At 40.7% G+C, this 22,856-nt stretch overlaps 1 protein-coding gene across 7 annotated transcripts in view; it reads left to right on the top strand.

Moving 5' to 3' along the window:
- The window catches only part of LOC146491542 (nck-associated protein 5-like), a 183,288-nt gene that overhangs the window by 9,819 nt on the left and 150,613 nt on the right, over positions 1-22,856 (top strand). For 4 of the 7 annotated variants that reach the window (XM_085152009.1, XM_085152014.1, XM_085152010.1 and 1 more), the window contains exon 2: positions 3,266-3,368. In XM_085152009.1, coding sequence (XP_085008135.1) covers positions 3,266-3,368 — 103 coding nt within the window. Of the gene's footprint in view, positions 1-2,968; positions 3,156-3,265; positions 3,369-15,842; positions 22,392-22,856 lie in introns of those variants that run through there. The other 3 variants (XM_085152013.1, XM_085152012.1, XM_085152015.1) reach the window with 3 other exon arrangements.

Here is a 22,856-nt window from a genome sequence, read left to right on the forward strand (position 1 = left end):
CTGGACGTAGTGTTTTCAGTGGGAGAAAGGTTTAGTCACTCATCTAAGTGACTTCTTCAGTCTCAGCTGCCTGCAGGTTTCTCCAACCTTATAAACAGTACTTTTGCGTAATGACTGAAACTAGAGCAATTGAATGAACACTGGGCTTTAAGGTCACTTACATGATCATTGATATGCAAATGCTCATGACAATTGATCAATGACCACGAGTACCATTCACAGAGAGTTGGGGAATGGCTGCAAAAACAACATTGTCAGATGGTGAAAGATGTACTCTTAAGCCCCCTCCTCAGTTCAGAGATGGTTGTCCCCCTTTCACATAAATGGTCTTGATAACTTCCCACTCAAACCAGCATTCCTGTCCACAATGTACATGTCCTCATCGCTTAAAAGGTTTCCACTGGCTTTTAAATGTAAGTAAGAAGCCAGAAAATGATCTAGACTAAATTCAGTTAATTGTACAGCCCCTGACTTGTGTTTATGTGCTTAGCTTTATAACTGTATATATAGTAAAAATGTTCCACTTTCTCTTGTTATCAGTGTTAAATATGCTTTTTTGATCTATTTTGTTCTCTGAGCTGTTACTGGATGTTACCTGGTACTAAAGGCAACTGACAGCACTAAGACAAAGCATCATTCGGTTTGTTCAAAGGTGCAGTGTTCCAGTGTTTTATTGCCTGCCTTTATCTCAATGTCCCTGATATGTGGCTTGTAAGGTGTTTGTTTCATCTTAATCACTTCCCATCGATCCACTGCCTCATCCCTCACACTGTACACCCAAAGGAAAATGCCATCCATGGTTTCTGTGTTGGGTCTGTGTAATCAAGCGCTGTGCTGTAATCCATTTTAATCATTTACTCTCAATTTCCTATAACCCCCTATCTCTGAATCCAAGGGAAGATTTACTTCCTCTCCTAATCTCCAGGGGAAAATAGACCAAACTAAAATGCATGCTAAACATAGACCATCATTTCATCTGTTGCAAAACACTTTCACAATTAGTCATTACAAAACCAGAGTAAGTGAGACGGTCGGGAGTCCGATGTTTCTGTGTCATTAAAGACAGAGCATTTCACATCCTGTTTGCTGATTAGACAAATTCCTGCTACACTTGATTGCCCAGGGCTGTTCAGAAATAGGGCAGAAAGGGACAGTATCATGTTTCAAAATATAAGATCAGATCTGGATGAAAAGGCAGCGGCTGATCCTGATGTTTCATGTCGATAAGTTTGGACTTAACAGATTGGCAGTGGATGGAACATGTCATGTTGATGTGTGGGCATATTTGACAAGTGCAGTCATGCTGCTGAAGCTTTAGACAGGGTGTAACGGATAGCGCCTGCAGTGGATGCAAAAGGGTTTGTTTGTTGCATAAGTAAAGCGTGATACAGAGCAGGACTGTAGATTTAGCTTATAAATTTCATAAATGCCTTTTCCAAGTTCTGCCTATTCTGAACTTCTCAAGTGTGATATTAACTATGATCTAAACCAAAGCCACCATGTAAAAGGTAGACTTAACCATTGTGTCACCACTTTTCAGCTACTTCTGAGGTTTTGAGTTGAACCTTTTAGCTATCAGCCATTTGATTCAAAACCAAGGACACTGCATGCTCACAGAATTGGAAAGCAGCTTGTTTAACACAGGGTGGCCATATTACAAGGCCTCAGTCATTTGGCGACCTCTGTTTGCGATGGAAAAATGTGAATTTCCTAACCAGTTGGTGAGTGGTTGCTGTAGATTGCTGGCATGAAACTGGTCACAAAGAGGTACACAGGGCTTCCCCCAAAACCCCCTGTAGCTGATTTGGTCAGTAATTGTAAACCTTATTAAATGCTAAATTATCTAAACCATATCAGAGTTGCAGTCACTGTGGGCATAGAAAAGATGGGCATAGAAAAGATGAATGCAACCTGAAACCAGGTTGCAACTTTAAATTCCAATTTTCCTAATGGGCAGCAGGGGGCAACTCCTGGCTGGAAAAAGAAGGCATATTGCATAAAAGTCTATGAGAAAACAACCCTACTTCTCACATTATTTATGGCCTCAGCAAAGACTTTCCTTATTAGCTAATAGGTTCTAATGATAAAGCCTAATCTTTAATAATAGAATTAATACAGTTAATTAGTAGGTTCCTGCAATTGCCTCTAGATTGTATGTAAGAAACTAACTTATCTGCAAATACACTTATCATAGTTTTGCCAATTCTTGGCAAGTAAATGGTGAGCATTTAAAGACAAGTTGGCGTCTTTCATGCAAACTATGGGTAACCTTGAAAATCAGTTTGCAATTAAAGCAATCACAAGGTTTTTGCTGCAACACCCTCTTTGGGACTGATTTCAGCTAGCAAAAGCTACCTCCAGTAACTAGTCACCAACCGGTTGAAGAACACACATTTTTCTTAAGTGATTATATTTTGCTGGGGGGTTGCCAACTAGTGTTTAGGCCTGTGAGACAGATGGCTAAGAGGGTTTTTTTTTGTAATAAATGAGACTGTAGATCTAGATCTAAATGAGATTTAGATCCATCACTGCAGACTAATAACTAATAAGGAAAGTGCGTCATAGCTACATTTAATGCTAATCTTTTTTTTTTTTTTTTACATGAAATGCAATCCACATAATTACCTGTATTCTTTAGTTTAATTTTAAACCTTTGCCTTAACTACATAACATTAGAGCAAGTTGAGTTGCACTGACAGTGTCTCTGACCCCGAAGCATCCAACAGCTGACCTTTGACCACATGCTCACCAATGAGGAAGTGGTATGCTTACTCTGTACACCACCGCAGTGAGTGTAAAACCGTAGTTCTTTGTAAAGGAGTAGTATGCGTGAAGTGTTTATCTTCTGCTGTGGCCTCAGTCAGGCCAGGTCGGACTGGTTCCCAGCGCTGTTTGGAGAGGCCTAGAAAAACAAAGAGCTGTAGATTGGGGTTTGGGGTTGGGTTAGAGGGTGGGATGCCTGGGTGACGCCGAGAGCAAGCGGTAAGACACGGCTAACAGGAACACTGTGATCCCAGTGTCCTGTCAGCTGTGAGTCTTTTGGCTGAAGGTACGGCAACAGAGACCGAATGAAGCGTTACACAAATAAGGGGGAAGGGATAGTGTGTGACTGGACTGTGCAGCTCTTAACTTGGACTTTGATCTCACTGTAAAAGGTGAAAGCCCTCGTAACAGCGGAAATGCGACCCACCTGATATGAGGTTTTCCTTGTTGACTTTTTCACTGTCCTTTTGTCCTCCACTCCGCCCCTTTCCCCTCCCTGAAGGACTGGCCAGGTGTATGGATCACTGCAGGGCAGCGGAAGCATGAACAGACAGCCGGAGAGGAGAGAACAGTTAAAGAGATTGTCTCTTGACAGCAACATACTGGTAAGTCATTCCTAAACACCATCAGTGTGTTATTTTGTTAGACTATTAACTTGGTCAGTGGACAGTGTGTGGACAGTGGACAGTATTTATTGGCTAATGCCTAAGATTATAGTGGAAATTCACATGAAATAAATTTTTTTTGCTGATATCTCAATTTTCAAAGCAGTGGCTGCTTTTTCCTTTAATCGCACTGTTAAACCTTTGTGAGTGAGTTTTGTGTGGGTATTGCTTTTGGGTCCATGCTACCATTGCTTGTGGTTTGTTTGGACTGCATTTCCCACGAAGCAGTTGGCGGTGCTCATGGTAAATACCTGCTGTTTTTGTTTATTCAATCTGGTGCGAATGAAAAATGTTTCATTTCCTGTCTTCAAATCTTTCCCATTCATGACCCTCTTTTATTCACTGTTGAGCACAAAAATGTGATGTTAAGCCTTTTACAGACTGAGATTAATTACCTTGCAAGAATGTCAAAGCTACACCGAGATTTAAGCATTTTTTTCCCCAAGTGCATAAACACACCCACGTGTCAAACAGAAGTGAGAAAGGACAGTCTGCCACGACTGTTTGTGAAACACTCTTTGCCCACCGGTGACTGATAGGCTTATCTCTATGCCCGGCTGCTCTTGCAAATCACAGGAGTGGAAACTTGTTTTGTCTCAGGGTTAACTGAAGGTGAATCTGCTCGAAAGAGCCTCTTTGGAATGTCAAGTGCAGCCTTTAACTGGCTGCTGTGTTGTGTCTGCATGGGAGAAGAGAAGCTTACCCCCCCTTCCCTTCGGTGCATACAGTACGGTCACTGCGCAGGAAATAATAAATCAAAGAGTCTTAAAATAGCATGAAGATATAGGAAGTGATGAAGTCATCAAGAACACGTTTGTTGCAAATGAAATGGCAAATGTTTAAAGCTGCAGTTTGTCCATGTGACTAACCAATTAAACAAAAAAACACCCCTAAACGCTGTAAAGCCATTAAATAATGTATGCATGCTTATGCTGCAGGTCAGGGGTTTAATTTGTAGTTTGTTGCCTGCGTTACAGACCATCAGTCTCTAAAGAAGTCGAAACATGTTTACACACTCTATTGACTTGACCTGACTTTATAGCTTTCTGCTGACCTTTCTTTACCAACTCCTGACCTGCAAGAGAGCCTCAGTCCTTAGAGTCCGTACAGGAGAAACCGAGTGCAGACCCAGTGAACATGCTATTGATTTCTGTAGTTTTACAGTCTTTTCTTTGGACGACAAGAAATGGTGAAAGTGTAAACAGAAATAAGTAGAATTTAAGTAAATATAAATACACCCTGGAAGAAAAAAAAAGTTTATTTATTTGTATACGTTTGTTTCTTTGGTTTAATTTAAGTTTGTCCCCAAACTGTTCTCACCTGTTAAGGAGTTGAGGTGTGAAATACATCCTAGACCTCTGAAGGTTCTTATCTATATCGCATATTGTGATGTGTGCCACCTGCTACTCTTAAATTACAAATTTTGGTGTTTAGGCTACAAAACCTTATAAAAGCGCTGCATCACTTCATGATAGTAATATGTAATTTATATCTAATTTATATATGCAAAACTTGACTTATGTATGACATTTTGTAACATTGTCATGTTACCTAGCAACCACCTGCCAATGGGCTAAAATGACCCTTTATTAGTGTTTGTGCAACTATAAAACCTTATAAAAGTGTTGTGTTTAACTTCACAATAATAAAGTCTAATTCATATGTTCAAAACTTGGCTTATGTATGATATATTTTAACGTCAACATGTTGCCTAGCAACGGACTAAAATGACCCTTTTAGTGTTTATGCACTTATGCTCACTGTTAGTAGCATCTAAATATAGAAGAATGGAAATTAATACTTAAAACAATAATAAAAAAGAAAAGAAAAATATTTAGAAATGTAAAAAATAGACAGGAATTTAAAAAGAAATCGAATGGAATAAGTGATAAATAAAAAACTGATAGAAATAATTAGAGAAATGTACATAGATTGATAAAGAAATGAATAAAATTGAGAATTAAACAAACGAAATATTGTAAGAATATATAAATAAATGGGAAATTCATAAGTAACTAAAAATAAATAAATAAATGAATAAAGAAGTTTGAAAGAAACAATATAACCTCGAATAAATGTAGAAATATAGAAAAAAAAACCTTAATAAAAGTTACAAAAATGAAATGAGATGAATAATTCCTTTTTTCAAAAATTTTTATTTATGCCAAACTAAACTAAATGGCCCTCCATACTTTTTATCTATCCATGAATACATCTAACACGACGTTACATAACAGTCGGTGTTTTGCCCCCAGCAGCACCTTTACAGTCACTTCACATCCAGATGTCCACAGTCACTGTCCTCACTGGATCGTTGTTGCTAATCAAGGAAATGCAGGAAAATCCGTGACTGAAAGAATGTGATATACAACGATGTAAATTAGACAATTAAGAAAAAGTAGCTCCTCAGAAAACAGTCTTGACTTTCTCTGACATTAACCTTTGAGTCTGTCAGTAATTTACTTCTTAAACTGAGAGTTGAGGATGTCGAAGATTCATTGTGGTGACACACTTAAATCCTCTTAGGAAGGCGAGACACTTCCTGGTTTATCATTTATTCACCGCGGTTTAGCTTTGTGAATATGTAACTTCCTTTGACACAGCACATGATGACTGGATGATGTCTGTTTTTCGCTGAACGTGTGATCCTTAGTGAACTTCCAGACGTGCCGATACGGGCTGATGTGAGACACACTATGGCTTTAATTGCTTAAATTGGACACACAGCGGCCTGATTTACTGTGAGCCTGAATCTGGGTCATGTTTGTGATATGGCTTTATGATTCAACATGCTCACATTTGTCCACTCAACTATCCATGCATGCATTTTTTTCTCTCCCTTTTCCTACTTTCTCCTTTCTTTTATCAAATATATCGGCTTCTTTCTGCCTTTGGTATGTTGTTAATTTCACTCTCACTTTGTGTCTTTGTTTTCTCCTATTGGTTTCCTTCTTTCCAACTCAACTCTTTCCTTCTCTCTCTAATGATTTATTCCTACTCAGGGCAGTAGGAGCAGAAGGAGCACTGGGTTGCTTTAGTAGTGGGACATGTAGACGCCTGGAGCATTTTTGGTAAAGGTCCAGTGTAGATCTGGTGGCAGTTTGCAGCAGATTTGATTCCATGCCATGAAAAGTGAAGCAAATCTTGAAGTTGAAGAAGAGGGTTATTATGTCGCTCGATACTCAAATATGCACATATTGCACGTTGCCATTGACCCACCGTCATGTCTTTAGTTAAATGAGGCTTTGTTCGACTGAAAGTCAGTCAGTTCGAGGCTGACCTGCATCTTTATCCTTCCCGTGCTTGATGCGGGACATGCTGTCCATGGCCCTTGTGGCCCAGCTGGCCCTGGCACAGATAAACCCACTAAGTTCTGTAAACACTGCTTTTCCTGGGAGGATATGAGGCTCCGATACATTTATTTTTTCAGGCATCTGAGAAAACACAAGAGGCGGTTTCTGACATTCCGTCAGACGACAGGCATGAGCGTTCATGCCCTCGTTGTCCTTCTGTGTCACTTGAAAAATCAGGCTCTACTGGTTGTGTGACTGCAGATTAATCCCAGAGAGATGACCAGTAGTTGTCCCCTTTATGTAAGATTACACCCATGTTTCATGCAGAAAGTAGCTTGAGTTTCATGGCCTGCTGTGATGATGAAATGTATTTTCCACTTGAGGGACGCCCCCGAAGGCTTTTTCACTTCACACTAGCAGCACAAAAATGAAGACAAAATGCCATATGTCAGCTGAGGAACAGGTAAAATATTTATGTCTGCTCCTCTTGGATGGATTACATGACCTAGCTTCTGTCAATGTGGGTAATTTGGCAAGCAGAGGGCTTGAATGTCAGTTACATATGCGCCGTGTTTCCTCATCGTACTCATGTTCCTGAGTTTGTTTGCTGAAAGCTGTTCAGAGCTCGAGCTTTTCCGTCTTTCTGATTATGTTTGTGTTTGATGTATTGTAAATGCATGTGCAGGGAGTGGAGTCTTAGTCACTGTTATCAGCATTTTATTCATGTAACAGTCTGGGTTGGACTATATAATCTGCATCAGGTTATGTAGCTCAGTGATGGCCCAGAGTTGCAGCAGCAGCTCTCGCGAGTAACTGGGGCAACATTTGAATTACATAACAGCTGTGTTGCTGGGTTGATTCTGTGCTTCTATTTATTTTTATCATTTGATGCCCGCCTGCGGAGGAGACTCTCTTCGTCATGCTGGGACGTGCACGGTGAGCCCAACGGCCGTGGACGGTCCGTGAGCTGCTGCTGCTATCTGCAGCCAGCCAGCTTTAAGTAGGTCATCACAGAACCTCAGTCAGGGGTCTATCCAACACAGTGGAGTCTAACACACTGGTGTGGTTCATTATCATGTCTGAGGATTGAGGTGCTGAAAATAAGATTGTGTTTGATGATGTTTGAGGACTCATACCTGTGCATCCTTTGGGGTGCAAGGTTTAATTTTAGGGTGCTGAACAGCGACCAGATGTGACCATCATTAGTGGAGAGGTGAACTGAGGAATTAGTGTTAAGTCACTGCAAACACACTCACAAAAGCTCGAGCAAAGACAACTAACTGCACATCAGTTATGTTATTTGTCAGATAACTGCATTAAAATTACTCTAAAAGAAGCCAACAGACAAACAAGGTTGAAAAGTCCTGTTCAGTTAATTAAATTAGCTGAGGGGATGTGTAGCAGACAGCTAGCAGCTTACACATCCATCACTCAAAATGCCCATACCTCCATTAATGTATAACCATAATAACACTTAAACGGTTGAGTCATAAGCAAACTCACACCTTGTACAGCTGCATGAATGTACAAATGACCTATGGAGAACAAAACTGTTTTGTACTAGGCTGTAAACATAATTATTTCTGCTGTAAAGCTGAGCATTTTAATGTGGTAATCTGTGAGGACTGACTCGCTTTTGAAACGAGGCTAAAGGGCCCCCCTCCGCTTTTTAAAAAAAAGTTTTTTTGCATCTTTTGGCACATATGCATTGGTTTTATTTTTCCATTCTTCACCCAGAAGTTGCTGCTTGTTGTGCACTATTAATGTTGCATTTTATCTTCATTAAAAACACACAAATGAAAAACGTTTACTGTTCAGGTGAGTTTAGGATATATTTAGTAAGTGTGCAGCACAGATATGTTCCTTCAATTAAAGTCTATGAATCTGGCTTTAAACCGGATTAATTCAAAAGGAAGCTCTAAATGTGCTGGAGGTTATCAGCCGATGCAAATCTATTCCTGATCTGGTTCCAGTCATTCTTTGGTGAAAGCGCCCCACCTGAATTGCTGTCATCACAGCGGTGATTGTTGCTGCTCAGCAGTGTACACAAACTGCATCTAAAGTGGGAATGTAGAGAAAATACTTGGCAGATTGCTTGGAGCTTTGCCTGCTCTCACACCTATGTGCACCTGGTCTCACTGTTGAATTGTTTTTTTGGAAACAACACAGACCTTGTATATTCAGCCTGAGATGAAAGGCCAAATTGAATCAACAGCACATGTATGTAATCACTACCTCATAGCACTGAGCCCTAGTTTTATCTGGTTAACCTCTTGACATTCATGGGAAACCATCTGGTTTGGACTTGAGGGAGTAGGGGATTGCATATAAAAGATGGATATAGAAATTAGAATTGAAGTGCTTTAAACCTGTAGTATTTCTAATTTTCAGCAGGGGAAGAATGATGATATAGGAATCTAAGAGAAAATCACTACTTTTCACTTCCTTTCCATATGTTCCTTGTGAGTTTGTGGTCTCAATCACTCATTTCAAGTCCTATTTCATAAAACATATTGTTAGATACAGTCAGTGAAGTCAGGGCTCTTTAACTTGCATAATAATGAGCTGCTAACTGAGGCTAACAGCAGCTAACTGATGCTAACAGCAGCTAACTGAGGCTAGCAGCTGCTAACAGAGGCTAACACAGACAAAAGCAGCAGCACATACCAACAGAAAAGTTAATTATATCTTCAGCAACTCACCTTCGTTTCACTGTCAACGGTGAAAAGTGAGCTTCACTGATTCATCTACTCATATCAGACTCCTTTCACAAGTTTTACAGCCTCCTCCAAAGTAAATAGATGTGAACACCCGGCTGAGGTAAAGAGCGAATTGACACCTTAAACTCACTACAGATGAATAGTGGTTGTATGGTAGGATTCTGCACTTGAATTGGGTTGGGTAAGAAAGTTGACTGCAATCACCAAGTCACATCTACTGGTGAGATTTTACACAGTGTACCTTTAATTTTGTAAGTCATGGTCCTATTAGGCGTGAAATAGAAGATAAATCTGGGTATGCTTTTGTTTGTGCAATATCCCCATGTTCTCCGTCAGGTACATCCTGAGCTCGTCACATCAACATGATAGTGAGGGCCAAATGCTCAGCTTTTGCAAGACATGCGTTGACAAGTAGCATCTAGTTTCTGAAAATGTGCTTATTTTTCCATTTATTATAATTTATTTACAACCCAACCCTATCTATAGGAGGTTGCTACCAAACTGGTGCTTATTAGAGAAGAGATTTACAGGAACATCACAATGGACATGACCCCTGACATGCTCAACACTGCCAAAAATGCACTTCAGTATCATTGTCTTCTTTGCTTTGTTTTACTGTATGTCTGCAGAAATTGCTTAAAGCCAATTCTCTTCCTCACTTGTACCCAAACAAAAGACCCTCATGTGCTTCTGTCTAAAATGTAGTGTCTAATGCATTTCCTAAAACAGTGAAGTAATAGCCAATGATGCCTAAACTGGTGAGAGCATGTCCCTGTTTTCTCTTCCACACTCTTTTCCCTGCCAGCATTTATGATGTGAGCAGCAGTGCAATCATGCTCGGAGATAATTGATAACAAAAGGCCAAATTGAAAACACTCCGCAGGGGAGGGTTAATAATCAAGTGCTCCACATTACTGATTAAACGCTTGCTACATAGTTGTGAGTTGTATTGAGTAAACAGCATGTGGTAGTGCTTTCCTGTTTATCTCCAAAGTATTTGGATTTTAGCTAAATCCCCCTGGCTTTTGTCAAGCCGCCTCCTCGTATAAAGTGTTTTACGTGCTGATTTGCTGCCATGTTGTTGTATCGGCCTGTTTCATTGGCTCATTCCCCAACGGCGAAAATAAGACAATAAAACTGTCCCAAAACAAACCCCAAAACAGACAAATTAGTTTGGTTTATGCTAAATTTAAGTGCAAATGAATTAGATGGCATGCCAGCGTGGAGTCCGCTAGGCAAGACTGGATTTCCTCTCCTTCTTCCCCCCTCATCCTATTATAGCTGGTTGTTACAATGCAGAATGGAGACATAAAACTAAGCAGGGGAGCAGGCTTTTTAGCTGGATGGGAAGAAATGCTCAGTCTAATCTGATTGGCTCCCACATCGTCAGGCAGACAAATGGAGAGGTTTGATATTATTACTGAGCAGCTCAAACTAATTGAGTGTAATTATACAGTAGAAATCCACCGACAATGCCGTCCCCAGCGTGGGCCTCGTTCTCACGCCATGTGTATTACAGGGTGCCAGGCTCATGGGACGAGTGCTCACTTAGTGCTCACTTAGTCTGTCAGCTTGATTCTTGAGTAACTGGTGTAAAGTGTGGTTCTGAAGCCCAGGCTGATTGGACATTTTGGGTGGGAGCCAGTTACATAAAAAAGATTTCTTCTCGGACTGGAAAGCTCCTTTCTCTCAGAGTCTCACACACTTTATCTTGAGTGCTTAAATGAAGTTTCTCGGCAGGGGTGTACCAGCCTCCGGCCGGGTCTCTGACAGCTTCCTAGGCTGCCAGGTGACATACCGTGCATACCTGGGCTCACCGCGTGGGTAGCCACGGGGCCGCAGGGTGTGGGAACCCAGCAAACTCCGAGACACTCGTCAAGTTTGAGAGACTGAAGTAGCGGCGTTTTTCTGCTCTTGTCTCATGGGAACGTCTCTGCTCTCATGTGCCTGATGATGAGCAATTACAACCTTGCCATTTCCCTAGACTCCAGTCTGAAATCCAGAGGTTTCCCCCATATTCCACCACACGCTGTGGATAAGACTAAACAGCCTCCATCTGCCTGTAAAATTGGTTTAATAATTATTATCGTCTGGTTTTCCAACCTCCAAGTTACAAGAATATTAATGTTAATAGATAGCTTATGTTTTTATTAAAGCAATTATTTAATATTTTGTGGATAGTCATTATAACATCAGGGTCTCTTTTTTCATCAAATACAAAAAAAAACATATACCGTTTCAAAGACAGATAATTCACAAAGACACGTTATACATTTTGATAACCCAAAAAAGAATGTCTAAATGTGGTTGTAGATAAATAAGTATAACATTTACTTATTACTTACGCTCTTAAAAGTGAGTCTGGTATCCTCATCTGGCGTCCTAAATCAACAGTTTCAGTTTTATGACTGCAAATGATTTGAATATGGATAGTAGGCTGGATACTCTTGGGTAACCTAGTGCAAGGCATACACTTAGGGGCCTGCACTTAGGAATAGGCGAACAGCGATGTAGCCGGGCTGTTGAATGACTTTGTGGCACTGGCAGATTAAAAAAAAAAACATGGTTGGAGACTGTGGCCCAGCCAAAATTATTGTGATCGTGTGCATTGAACTCGAAATCTTGTTCATATTTGAAATGGCTGCTTCCAAGCAACCTTGATGTATGAACATGGTGATAAAATAGAACGAGACAGTCTTTCTGCTGTCGGTTTGTGATTTAATGGGGTCAAGTCGGAAATTACTTGACAATCTGTTTGTAATAATATGGCAAAGGTTGCAAATCTGTTGCTATAGACAGAGAAATTCGTATTAAACAGAAACTTACATTAACGACTTACAATCACAGTCCAGCCAAAACCTCATAGATTTGAAACAGAAATGCAGAAATTCCTCAATAAATAGTAATCTAGTTGGAATTTTATACATGGCTCAGCAATCTTGCTTTTATTTTGGAAAACAATCAGAATACAACTACTTGGCAACAAGCTTAATCGAGTAACCAATCGCAAAGAGGCATGTTGCAGACAGGGCATGCTCATGCGCGCAGCTTGACTTAGATCAAGGGTCTCCAACTCTAGTCCTCGAGAGCTAGTTTATCAAATAATGTCAGAAAATGAGTTTATTGCTCTTAGCAGAAGTTCAAGTACAGTTTAGAGATTTATTTCAGGTGAGCAACAAAAGATAACCTCGTTTTGCTTTGGGTGATAATGAACCAGGCTTTCTAAATGACCTGCTTATTCTCAGCTTGGCATGAAAACCTCTCAAGTGCCCCCTTACTGAAATCTCTGAGCCGTGTCACAAGTTGCGTGCAGTTTGTCTGCTGAACCTAGGTCCACATTGTAAACAGCGCTATCTTCAAGGCTCATCGCACAATCAAAGGCGCTTTAATAATCAGTCGGAAAATAAAAGAGGAAGCTTTTGGGTTCATTCCAGTTTGATTAAAGAGTGTTTTTACTTTGTAGTGACAGTGAGTTTTCTGCTCTGTGTGCATCCCCTCTTGCCCAGGGCCCACTGCCAGCCCTTGTAATTGGACGTCCATTATCCATCGTCCAATGAGACCATCCTTTGTGTCCTTTGAGTTGAGGGGCCAATTATGAGCTCTCCTCTTCCAATCATGAGTGAGATCAAAGTTGATAGCCGGGCCGCGTGGTGTCAGAGTCACATGCGTAGTTCCCCAAACATTAGCGCTTTGCACCAATCTCTATTCAGCCTGTGGTTTCCCCTCTTTGGAGCCCAGTGCCAGAAAAACAGAGGTCTTTTGAGAGGGCTGAAGTCTGCACAGACAAAGAAAGGACAGTCTCCTCTCTATCAGCCAGCGTTATCTGCCCACACAATCAAACACGTTAAACCACTCGTTGTGTCCACAAATTTACTCTGGACTCAAGTGGAAGTTTATCAAGATAAGCAAGTCACACATTTTAGGAGTAAATTATTAGTTATTCAAGGAGATTGATGGTAAAAATATTATTTGTTTCAGTCTCACTGCACATAAGGCTTTGATTGTGCCACTGTTATGCCTTATACCACACTTAAAAGTGTGACCAGATCAGATGTTCCCAGCTTTCCTGAAGGAGTTATGCTTTTCCTGGTCATGCAACATTTAGTCTTTTTTTTTAAAATCATATCTATATTTTTTTAAGTCTCACAAACTGTGCTTGAAACTTGAATCATATATCCCCATTTATTCATGAAACAAGAATCCATTAAAATAACATATGTATTCACAATATATAAACTCAGCGACCTCTTTGTTAGGTATACCTGTTAATGCAGAAATCGAATAAATGGCAGCAACTCCATTCATTTAGGCATGCAGGCATGGTCAAGGTGGCTTAGAGATTTTCAAACCAATCATCAGAAAGAGTGAGCCAGTGGAGAAGAAAGGTGATTTAAGTCGCTTTAAACGTGGGATTGTTGTTGGTGCCCGATGGGCTGTTCTGTGTACTTCAGAAACTGCAGGGATTTTCCCACACACCAATTTCTAGGGTTTACAGAGATTGGTCCAAAAAAAGGAGAAAATATCCAGTTAGTTTTCTGGGAGAAAATCTGCCGTCGATGCCAGAGGTCACAGGACAATGGCCATACTGTTTTGGGAAGGCAGCAGGCACATAAATAATCACTTGTTAGGACTAAGCTATGCAGAAGAGCACCTTGACAGCAACAGAAGACCACACCAGGTGCTTTAAAACTGAGGCTACAATTTGCACAGGCTCACCAAAATAGGACAAGATATGTAAAACCTCACCTGGTCTTGATTTCTGTAGCAACATTAAGATAATAGTATCAGACTGGTGTGGGGGATATTTTCTTGGTACACTTTGGGCCCCTTAGTACCAACTGAGCATTGTTTAAACACCACAGGCTACCTCAGTATTGTTGTCCACTGTGCAGCCACTTTGTACTCATCTTCTGACGGCGTCTTCCAACAGCAACTTGAGTCATGAACATGACAATGAGTCCACTCAAATGGCCTCCATAGTCACCAGATCTCAGTCCAATAGATTCTCATCATGGATGTGCAGCTGACAAACTGCAGCAACTATGTGATGCTGTCATGTCAACATGGACTAAAATCTCAGAGGAATGTTTCCAGCACCTTGTTAAATCTTTGCCGTTAGGAATTAAAGCAGTTCTGAAGACAAAATGGGAACCCAACAAGGTACTAGAAATGATGATGAACTGTTTTCTTCCAACAATAACTTCTAAGGCCAGCTATCCAAAAGTCCTATCCTAGCAGAAGATGAATTTGATCCCACTGTGCCACTCTGCTGGAAATCTCCCCAGAGGGGACCCTAACTCACAATCCATGGTTTAGGAGACCAGTGCCTTATCCATTAGGCCAATTCTGTTTGTGGAAGGGGAGATTCTGGCCATGGCTGTGCAAATTTGTAACAGTTGATGTGCTGTCATGCCAACATGGACCAAAGTCTGTTTCTAGCACCTTTTTGAATCTATTCCATGAAGAATTAAGACAGTGCAGTGGAATTTTATACAAAGCTGGTGTAGGTTTTAAGCTGATTTACTTTTTTCCATTGAAATAGAGAGTCAGTAATACAAGTAGATGACTTGAAAGGCAGCATTTGTGTTGACATTTTCATCTCAAGGGGTTTTATCCAGTTTAGTCAAGGATTGAAAAAAAAAAAAAACAGTTAACAGATCCTTGCCATCTAATAAGCAGAGACATTATTTCCATTGCTTATTCAAGGAGGGAAACTTGCATCACTAAGCAACCAGGAACTAGTAACTTAAAGTGTAGTCCATATAAATTTGGCCTTTTGAAAAAATTATAATTTTACTGTGGAGAAATGTTATTAAATACAGTGAACTTGCGGCAGCTTTGATTTCAGCGTGCCTCACCATATTCATCCTCTATGAACGTCTGACTTTTACAAGCCCACAAAATGAAAATGGATTTATATTTCAAAAAACTGAAGTCATGTTTGAAATCATCAAAGGAAAGCTGGCTCTTGTTGGGTCCAGTCATTTTAAATTTTGAATAACAAGAACTGTTACGGACCTATAAGCCTTTTCTCTGATATGTTTTTTTGTATATAGCTTAAAGAGTGTCTACTGCATGGCTCCCAACATGCATACTCTTTTCTTAGAAGCAGACATACTTGAAACATGAGCCAGGCAGAAGGGCTTAACCCACGGTGTTAACCTCGTCCACCTGGCATAGAAGATCCATCTCCAGGGATGTTTCTTTATCGTATGCAGATGAGGCACCATATTTGGATCAAACTGGTGCTGCAGGTTTGGGTTTGAAACTGACAGAGGGCGGCTAACAGGATTGGACGTGCAGATTAAGAGCCCAGTGAGAGGAGGCTGAGGAGGGGCTGCATCTGTCAGCAGAGAGGAAACCCACCTCCTCACCTTGCAGCTGGGGTGGGGGTCGGGGGGACAGGCTCCTTCTATAGCCTCCTGGCAGACTGGGTGTGGGTGTGGGAGGCAGAAGGTGGTGCGGCAGCACGTCCTGGCTATTCTTCTGCACAGAGGCCGCCCTGTGATCACATCCTCCTCATCGGATGCTGAGCCAAACCCTCAGCTGGGCTCTGAGAGGGCTCTTTCATGCACGGTTTCCTAAGACCAGGGCTTTAAATGTGGAGAGCTGGCTTGTTGTTGGGTTTACTGATCAATGTAGACACATGTCCATAAATTCTTTAGATGTTTTCTAAAGGTGTGGGCACATAATTTCTTTTTTTGGTTAGTTTTGGATGTTACAGCTGATCAGAGGAGCTTGGATTGAGTAGTTTAATAGATTTCATGTAAGAGAGAGATGAAGTTCACTAGTTAGTTGCCTCTTGAAAAATCCTATATTTTCTTTTTTTTTGGTTTGTTTTAGGACCATAGGGTCACAGTGTAGTCTGTTCAGAGACAGAGGTCCCATTTTAGCCACAGTTTTATCTGATAGGAGATCATGGTTTGTATCCTGTTAGTGTTTTTTCACTTGTTTTTTGGCATTTTCTGACTCATGTTGTTTTAACTTGTAGATTTCTGCTTCAGTTTTCACTTTGCTGGTTGGATTAAGAGATAAGGATTGAAGCTCATGATGACACATGTTACGGTCGGCCTAAGATAGTGTGTCACTAACCAGTTCCAAAGGAAACCTTGTTTGTAGGTGTGACACGCCTTGAAAAAGTGCAAGAGAAAACAGCTGTCAACATATTTGTCCTTTGAGACCAGATTTCACAGGTGAGGTGTGTGTCTGACTCACTTTTGAGAACTTGAGACTTAAATGATAAGAACTCAAACACAAATAGCCCCGCCCAAAAGCGTACCCTGCTTTAACTTCTAATTTATTTCACAAGAGACCACAGTTTCTTAAAATAAACAGTGAAGAGAGCTGCAGCCCACTTAAAAACCAGAAAATTCCACAGGGACCACCCAATCTTAACCCTAGGAACACTAATTATGCTCCTGAGTTAATTTGACCCGGGGCAAATTTACTCATCCAAAAGTGTCAGAAACACTGGCATTGATTATTTTACAATTTTCTTTTATAATTTTGATTTTTTTTTTTTGTTTTCTGTAGTGATGCAGGTGACATGTGACATCTCTTCTGTTCTGGGTCAATCTGACCCGCAACATAACAGGAGGGTTAAATCTTCACTCACACGAGACAAAGTGGTGTACTTCCTTTCAATGTTGTTAAAAAACATAAACAACACTGACTTTTGGCTATAGATTGCTAATGCTACTTACTCGTATATAAGTTAAGGCCAATGTGTGACCACCGTGGTACTGGGACACAAACGTTAATACAAAAGCAGTAAATATAGGTAATGTCAAAAACTAACCATCTCCTATGATTAATTCTCTTTGTATATTCATAAATAGATTGGTATAAATATATAACTGTATATATAACTGTGCATACCTATATTTTAAGGTAGTGACCCAACAATCAGACCATCCCCTATGAGCAAGCGCTTGGCGACAGTGGGAAGGAAAAACTCCCTTTTAACGGGAACAGAAAGACACCTCTGCCAGAACCAGGCTTAAGATGGGATGGCCATCTGCTGCAGCCTATTGGGGGTGAGGAGTAAGCAAAGAGAGCCTGAAGTTTCTAATTACTAATAACGAAATGCAATCCGCGGGCTAAGTTATCTTTGCCTGCACTGACTACAGGGATCTGGCTAGCTACAGGATTTTTAAAGCTGTGGAGCTGGGTCTGAACCTGGTCTCCAAACCTATGAACAGGCTACATTTTTTACACATGTCATTGTTACTAAAGGAGCCTGAAGAATAACTAAACACTTGACACTGAGGAAGATATGCTAGTAGTGATTTGGCCAAGAGGTAAGGTAGCTATGCTAAGCTAGCATATCCCTAACGACACACGTGAGTGAATAGTATAAATATAAGTTGAAGTTGATTCAGCAGATAATGTGCTTCTAATGTGCTACAAAACTGATCTATTAAACTATGAGATTAACCTGCAGAAAAACACCACTGTGTATAGCAACAGGAATAGATAGGATACCGCAGTGATCCAGTAGCAAGGTGCCACGAAAGGAAAGCAGGTCTTCACTCTCTATACCCAGATGCTATGTTCAGCTCATATAAAGTTTATCTTTCCTGGATGGATTATAGTGTTTATGTTTGATTGAATCTATCAGAAAATGCTGGCTCATGGTTATCTCACAGATGAAAAACATATTGATAAAATAGTATATGAATAGCTGGCGCATATTTAGTAGTAAAGTTCATTAGTCGGAGACAAAGAGTTGTTGCTTGATCCTTCAATAGGGGCTGTAGCCAGCAGTTATTATTACTATTCATTAATCTTCCATTTATTGTCTTAAAAACATTGAAAAGTAGTGAATTTCTGCTTCTGATCTTAGTCTGCAGTTGCCCTTTGCATTGGTTGGTGGTCGTGAAGGGCCATAATGACCTCTGAATCACTTACCCTCTGCCTTCCAGGGCGCTCTGTCGCACCTATACTGGTCTGGCTTGTCGGGTGAGTTCCTACGGAGCTTCCTCGCACCTGGAGAAAAGGGTTAAAGGTGAAAACTGAAAGTGCTGGGGGCTGGTTGATTTTTCTTCATTGGATTCATACATGATGCACACGCTTTGGAATTTGACTACCTTGTAATTTGCAAATAGTTTCCAACTTGATAAATGATGTAAATTATTTAGTAATTCCTACCTCACTGCTGTCTTATGGCCATTCCAAACACAATAATTGGCCTTAATTTATAATATTATATTTATGTTATTTCACCATTAATCTCATTGCAGCTTTGACAAATGGACTGTCTCATTTGCTAAAGATCTATTACTAAAACATTCAGTCATTCCCATCCAGATTCAATTTTCGGACCATTCCAGACCAAAACCATTATATGGGCATTAGTGTCATGATGCCTTTTCACTGACAAATGAAGCATCCCTAAATTGCCAAAGGATGCATTATGAAAATCTCTGTCTTTATTATAGAGACATGGATCCTCATTTAAGTGATAAAATGTTCATTATGTATTATGCATAGCTTTGTATTGTGTAATGGCTCACACTGGTTCAATGAACAGATGACTGGCAGCACTGGCGTCAGTCAAATAACTCATCTCTAAACCAACAGTAAAACCACAATAGAATTCAAAGTACTTTTCTATTTAATTAAAGTTCCATTACCAAATGAAAACTGCTTTGATGGTAAGCGGTTACTCATCTGCAGGAATGCTTTTGGGCAGGGCAATGATTTTGCACCTGCATCACCTCTGTTTGCTTCATAAAACCTGGCCAGTGTGAAGCTTCTGTCAGATGTCATAAATTCCTCTGCGAAACTCACCCAGGCGTCTGATGACTGATGAGTTTGTAATCTTCGTTTGAACAGGAGCACCACCTGCCACTCATCTCCCATCAATCACAGTGATAGCTTAAGGTCATGAGCTTTATTCTCTATCGGAAAAAAAAGTATAGCTTATATAGGTCAGCAGGAGCAGGACTCATATTCATGGTTTGCTGCTATGCCAGCTGTAAAACTGCACATGTATGCTTTTCTTTGGTGATTTATACATTTGCAAAATGTAACTATGTCATTTTAGGAGATGTCAGTGGAAAAACCCCTCTGAAATAGTCCCACTGGAGCTTCTAGATCATGTAATTTATACCAAGCAGCAACTGCCAGGGCTGAAAATTAAAGTCAGCTCGGAAGTGCCAAAGACTGCAGTTCCTCTGGCTCCAGAAGTGAGTCAGCCCCCATAGGCTCTAATGTTGAAAAGCCAAATGTTAAGGCAGAAATAAACAAGTTTTTAGCCTGGTACAAAAAACATTTTGGTGTCTGTAGTTCATTTCCCCCTTTATGGCTGTTGTACAAGAGGGGAATTTTTATATAAATCCTAGAGTCACTGAACACCAGATTTTTTAAATATATAGTCAAAATGATTGCTGCTTGTTAACAAAGCTTGGCAGCATTAACTTATAACTGAACACTGTACACATTTGTACACAAGTGATAACTTCTGGCTAAATTGAGATCTGCCAGCCAGTTGTGATGGCTGGTAGCAACGCTTATCTTTTATATATATGGTCTGTGGTATATACGTTATATAGTCTCACTGCTGGTTGAAATATTGAAGCCTAGCTGATCTTATGAGTTCAATCCTTGATGCAAGATTTATAGTAAGTATGTGAACTGTCTACTTAAGAGTAGAATCTGATTGATATAGGACTTTTAAGACAGATACAGATTTTTGCTGATTTAAAGCCAATCTAGCAGATCAACAGATATTTTTTTTCTTTCAGACACACAAAACCAATCAAGAATTCCCCAAAAGTTGTTATGTGTAGTTATTTATGAGTCCTTGCTAAGATAATATGAGAGTATAGTTAAAAAATACCTTTTTGCTTTATTGTGACAACAAGCCAGGGATTACTCCATTATGCTCTACGGAAATCTTCTTAGATTAGATTTTTGTTGTGTTTGTGGTGTTTTCAAGCATGTGTGAACATAAAAGTTGCAGAGTGCTCTCTTATGGGCAATGTAGCACCAACACGGTCTCTTCTTTGCTTTGCATAAATGCAGACACTGATATTGTCAAATTGCTAATATCCACTGATATATTGGTCGGCTCTACTTAATAATAATTTCTCGGTTTTCATACCCAGAAGTCCAAACTTTTACACCCCTCAATTTCTAACAACTTTTCCATAAAGGACAAAGACTCAGTGGTCAACGTTTTTGTAGTTGACACCATTAAATGGTTAAAGTTTGAGAATCATCTACTGAATCTTCCTACAGACCAGATAGGAACTACATCAATCAGGCACGCAAAAATAAACTATGCTCGGTGTACACTTTAGGAAGAAATGTAGAAGTTCCCCCGAAACCACTTCCACATTTTTACACTCTGAATGAGAGAACTGCCATTATCTATTGTGTGGCCTACTTGACCAAACCACTGTGAGTAAATCCAAACCCCCATGTTGACATTTGAAGTTCATTCTCAGCATGTCACTCAGGAAACTGGTCAGGTGGCAGAAGCTGACTCAGGATCTTGAAAACAACGGAAAACGATCTAACCCAGAGGTCAGTTTAGAGGCTGTTGTGGAACCTTTTGATGCAATCACGTGATCTTCCTTGGCAGAATGAGCTGTAGATTGTCACGTACCTTGGAAACAAAGGTCTAGAATACTTTTCCAGGGTCCAAACTACATTTAAGTAACTGTTTTTTAAGCATGTGACCACAGTGAATGGGCTTTATCAGGGCAACTGTACTAAAAATGCAGATGTTCAAATGTTGCCTCTGACCAGTGTCCTTATCATCTAATATTGTGACTAAATACAGAAGATTACTGCTGTGTTTAAATCAATATGGACAGTGGCCAATATATTAGGACTTGCACTGTAGCCAACGGAAATCCAGGCCAAGACTTCCTGTTCCGGTTATTGTATTTGAATGCAGATAAATTACAAAAGGTAATAAAACAATGGCCAGCCAGGTTGAGATTGCATGTCAGCTTGTGTCTGCTTTCAGCAGGCTGTTGTTTTACCTGCATGCAAATAAATTCTCACCGAATGTGTTGAGTCAATAGGCAGTGAATTGCAAATAGTCCCCAGAAAGCTTCAAAGTACCAAAAATTTTGCTCCTTGTTAATTAAGGTAGATAAAAACAAGTGGTTTATAAAGACAGGATCTGTCCTCTGACCTTCCGCTTACATGTCTTCCAAGTAAAATGTCTGCAGATCGGCACAAAGTAGTTTCCTGCAAGAGTTCACAAGTCATAAGAGCTGTGATGCTGAGATTGAGAAACAGTCGTTAGGCGAAAGTCAGAGTGGTGCTTCATTAGCTTCACTCTTTACACTTACATGGCCTAAGATTGTTGTTAAGAGCGGTGGTAACAGCAGTGGTAATACTGAAGTGGCAGAATTGTGAGTTTCTGGTCTGAAGCTGAAGTCGCCAAAATCGGGCAAAACCGCCAACTCAGAGTCTGAATCAGACTCCTCTGCATGACATGAGTTAATGTTTTATGTCTTCACACGCACGCATAAACACCAGCAATTCACTGCTTCAGCCACAAATATGTAAACATGAGTGCACACACAGTCTCCTGGGTAACTATGTGCTGTAGGTCTTGCCCAGGTGATTTAATCCAGCCTGACTTTGCTGGTTAAATATTGACAAAATGCCGATGTGGCCTTGCCGAGGAGAGAACTCAGAAGAGGCACTTTGCTGCCAGGGCTGCACGACTGCCTGCTGCATCATCATTCCAACACACACACATACACAAACGTGCGCGCACACACACCGCTGAATGCAAACACACACATACACCCAGTGGCAGGCAGCAGCTGAGACTCAGCTAGGGCAGAAGTGTGGAACCAAGCGGAAGAAGAGGAAGCGAGCAGACGGGAGACAGCGAGCGCAGAATGAGCCAGTTCGTGGACCACGGCGTTGTGTCGGTCAGCGGGAGGATCCGAAGCGTCCCCCTGCTGGAGCTCCTCGCGGTGAGTGCAGGTCCATACGTTCACCCCCCCTCTCCTTTCCAACCCTCCGCAAGCAAAGGAGGTATCTGGGGCAAGAGGAAGGCTGTCTGGAGCTGGATGTAGGTCTGACTGGGTGATAATCAGGCTAACATCCTGCCCTCCAAACACAACTATGTTGCTTGTGCCCCAGACAGGAGGCAGGAAATGCCCTGGGTAAGAAGTGCAGGAGGGAGGAGTGAGAGATGTTGATGGAGGGAAAGTTAAAGCCAAGCAGAGAGCAAAGGGAAGTAGTAGTTCAAATCTGGAGTGTGCGTTTTGTATTTGCATCTTCGGTCTTCAGCTAAAGTGGCTGTTTCTTGACTACTTTTAAATGTAGGTGGCTCTCTAAGGATGCTCTCTGTTGGACTGTCAACAATTAATCAAAAAGAGGAATCAGAGTGTTTTGAGCCTCTCTTTGCTTTTCACTGTGTGCATGTCCAAGCCTCG

The sequence above is a fragment of the Neolamprologus multifasciatus genome, chromosome 23 (assembly GCF_963576455.1).
Source record: "Neolamprologus multifasciatus chromosome 23, fNeoMul1.2, whole genome shotgun sequence".
Taxonomy (NCBI): domain Eukaryota; kingdom Metazoa; phylum Chordata; class Actinopteri; order Cichliformes; family Cichlidae; genus Neolamprologus; species Neolamprologus multifasciatus.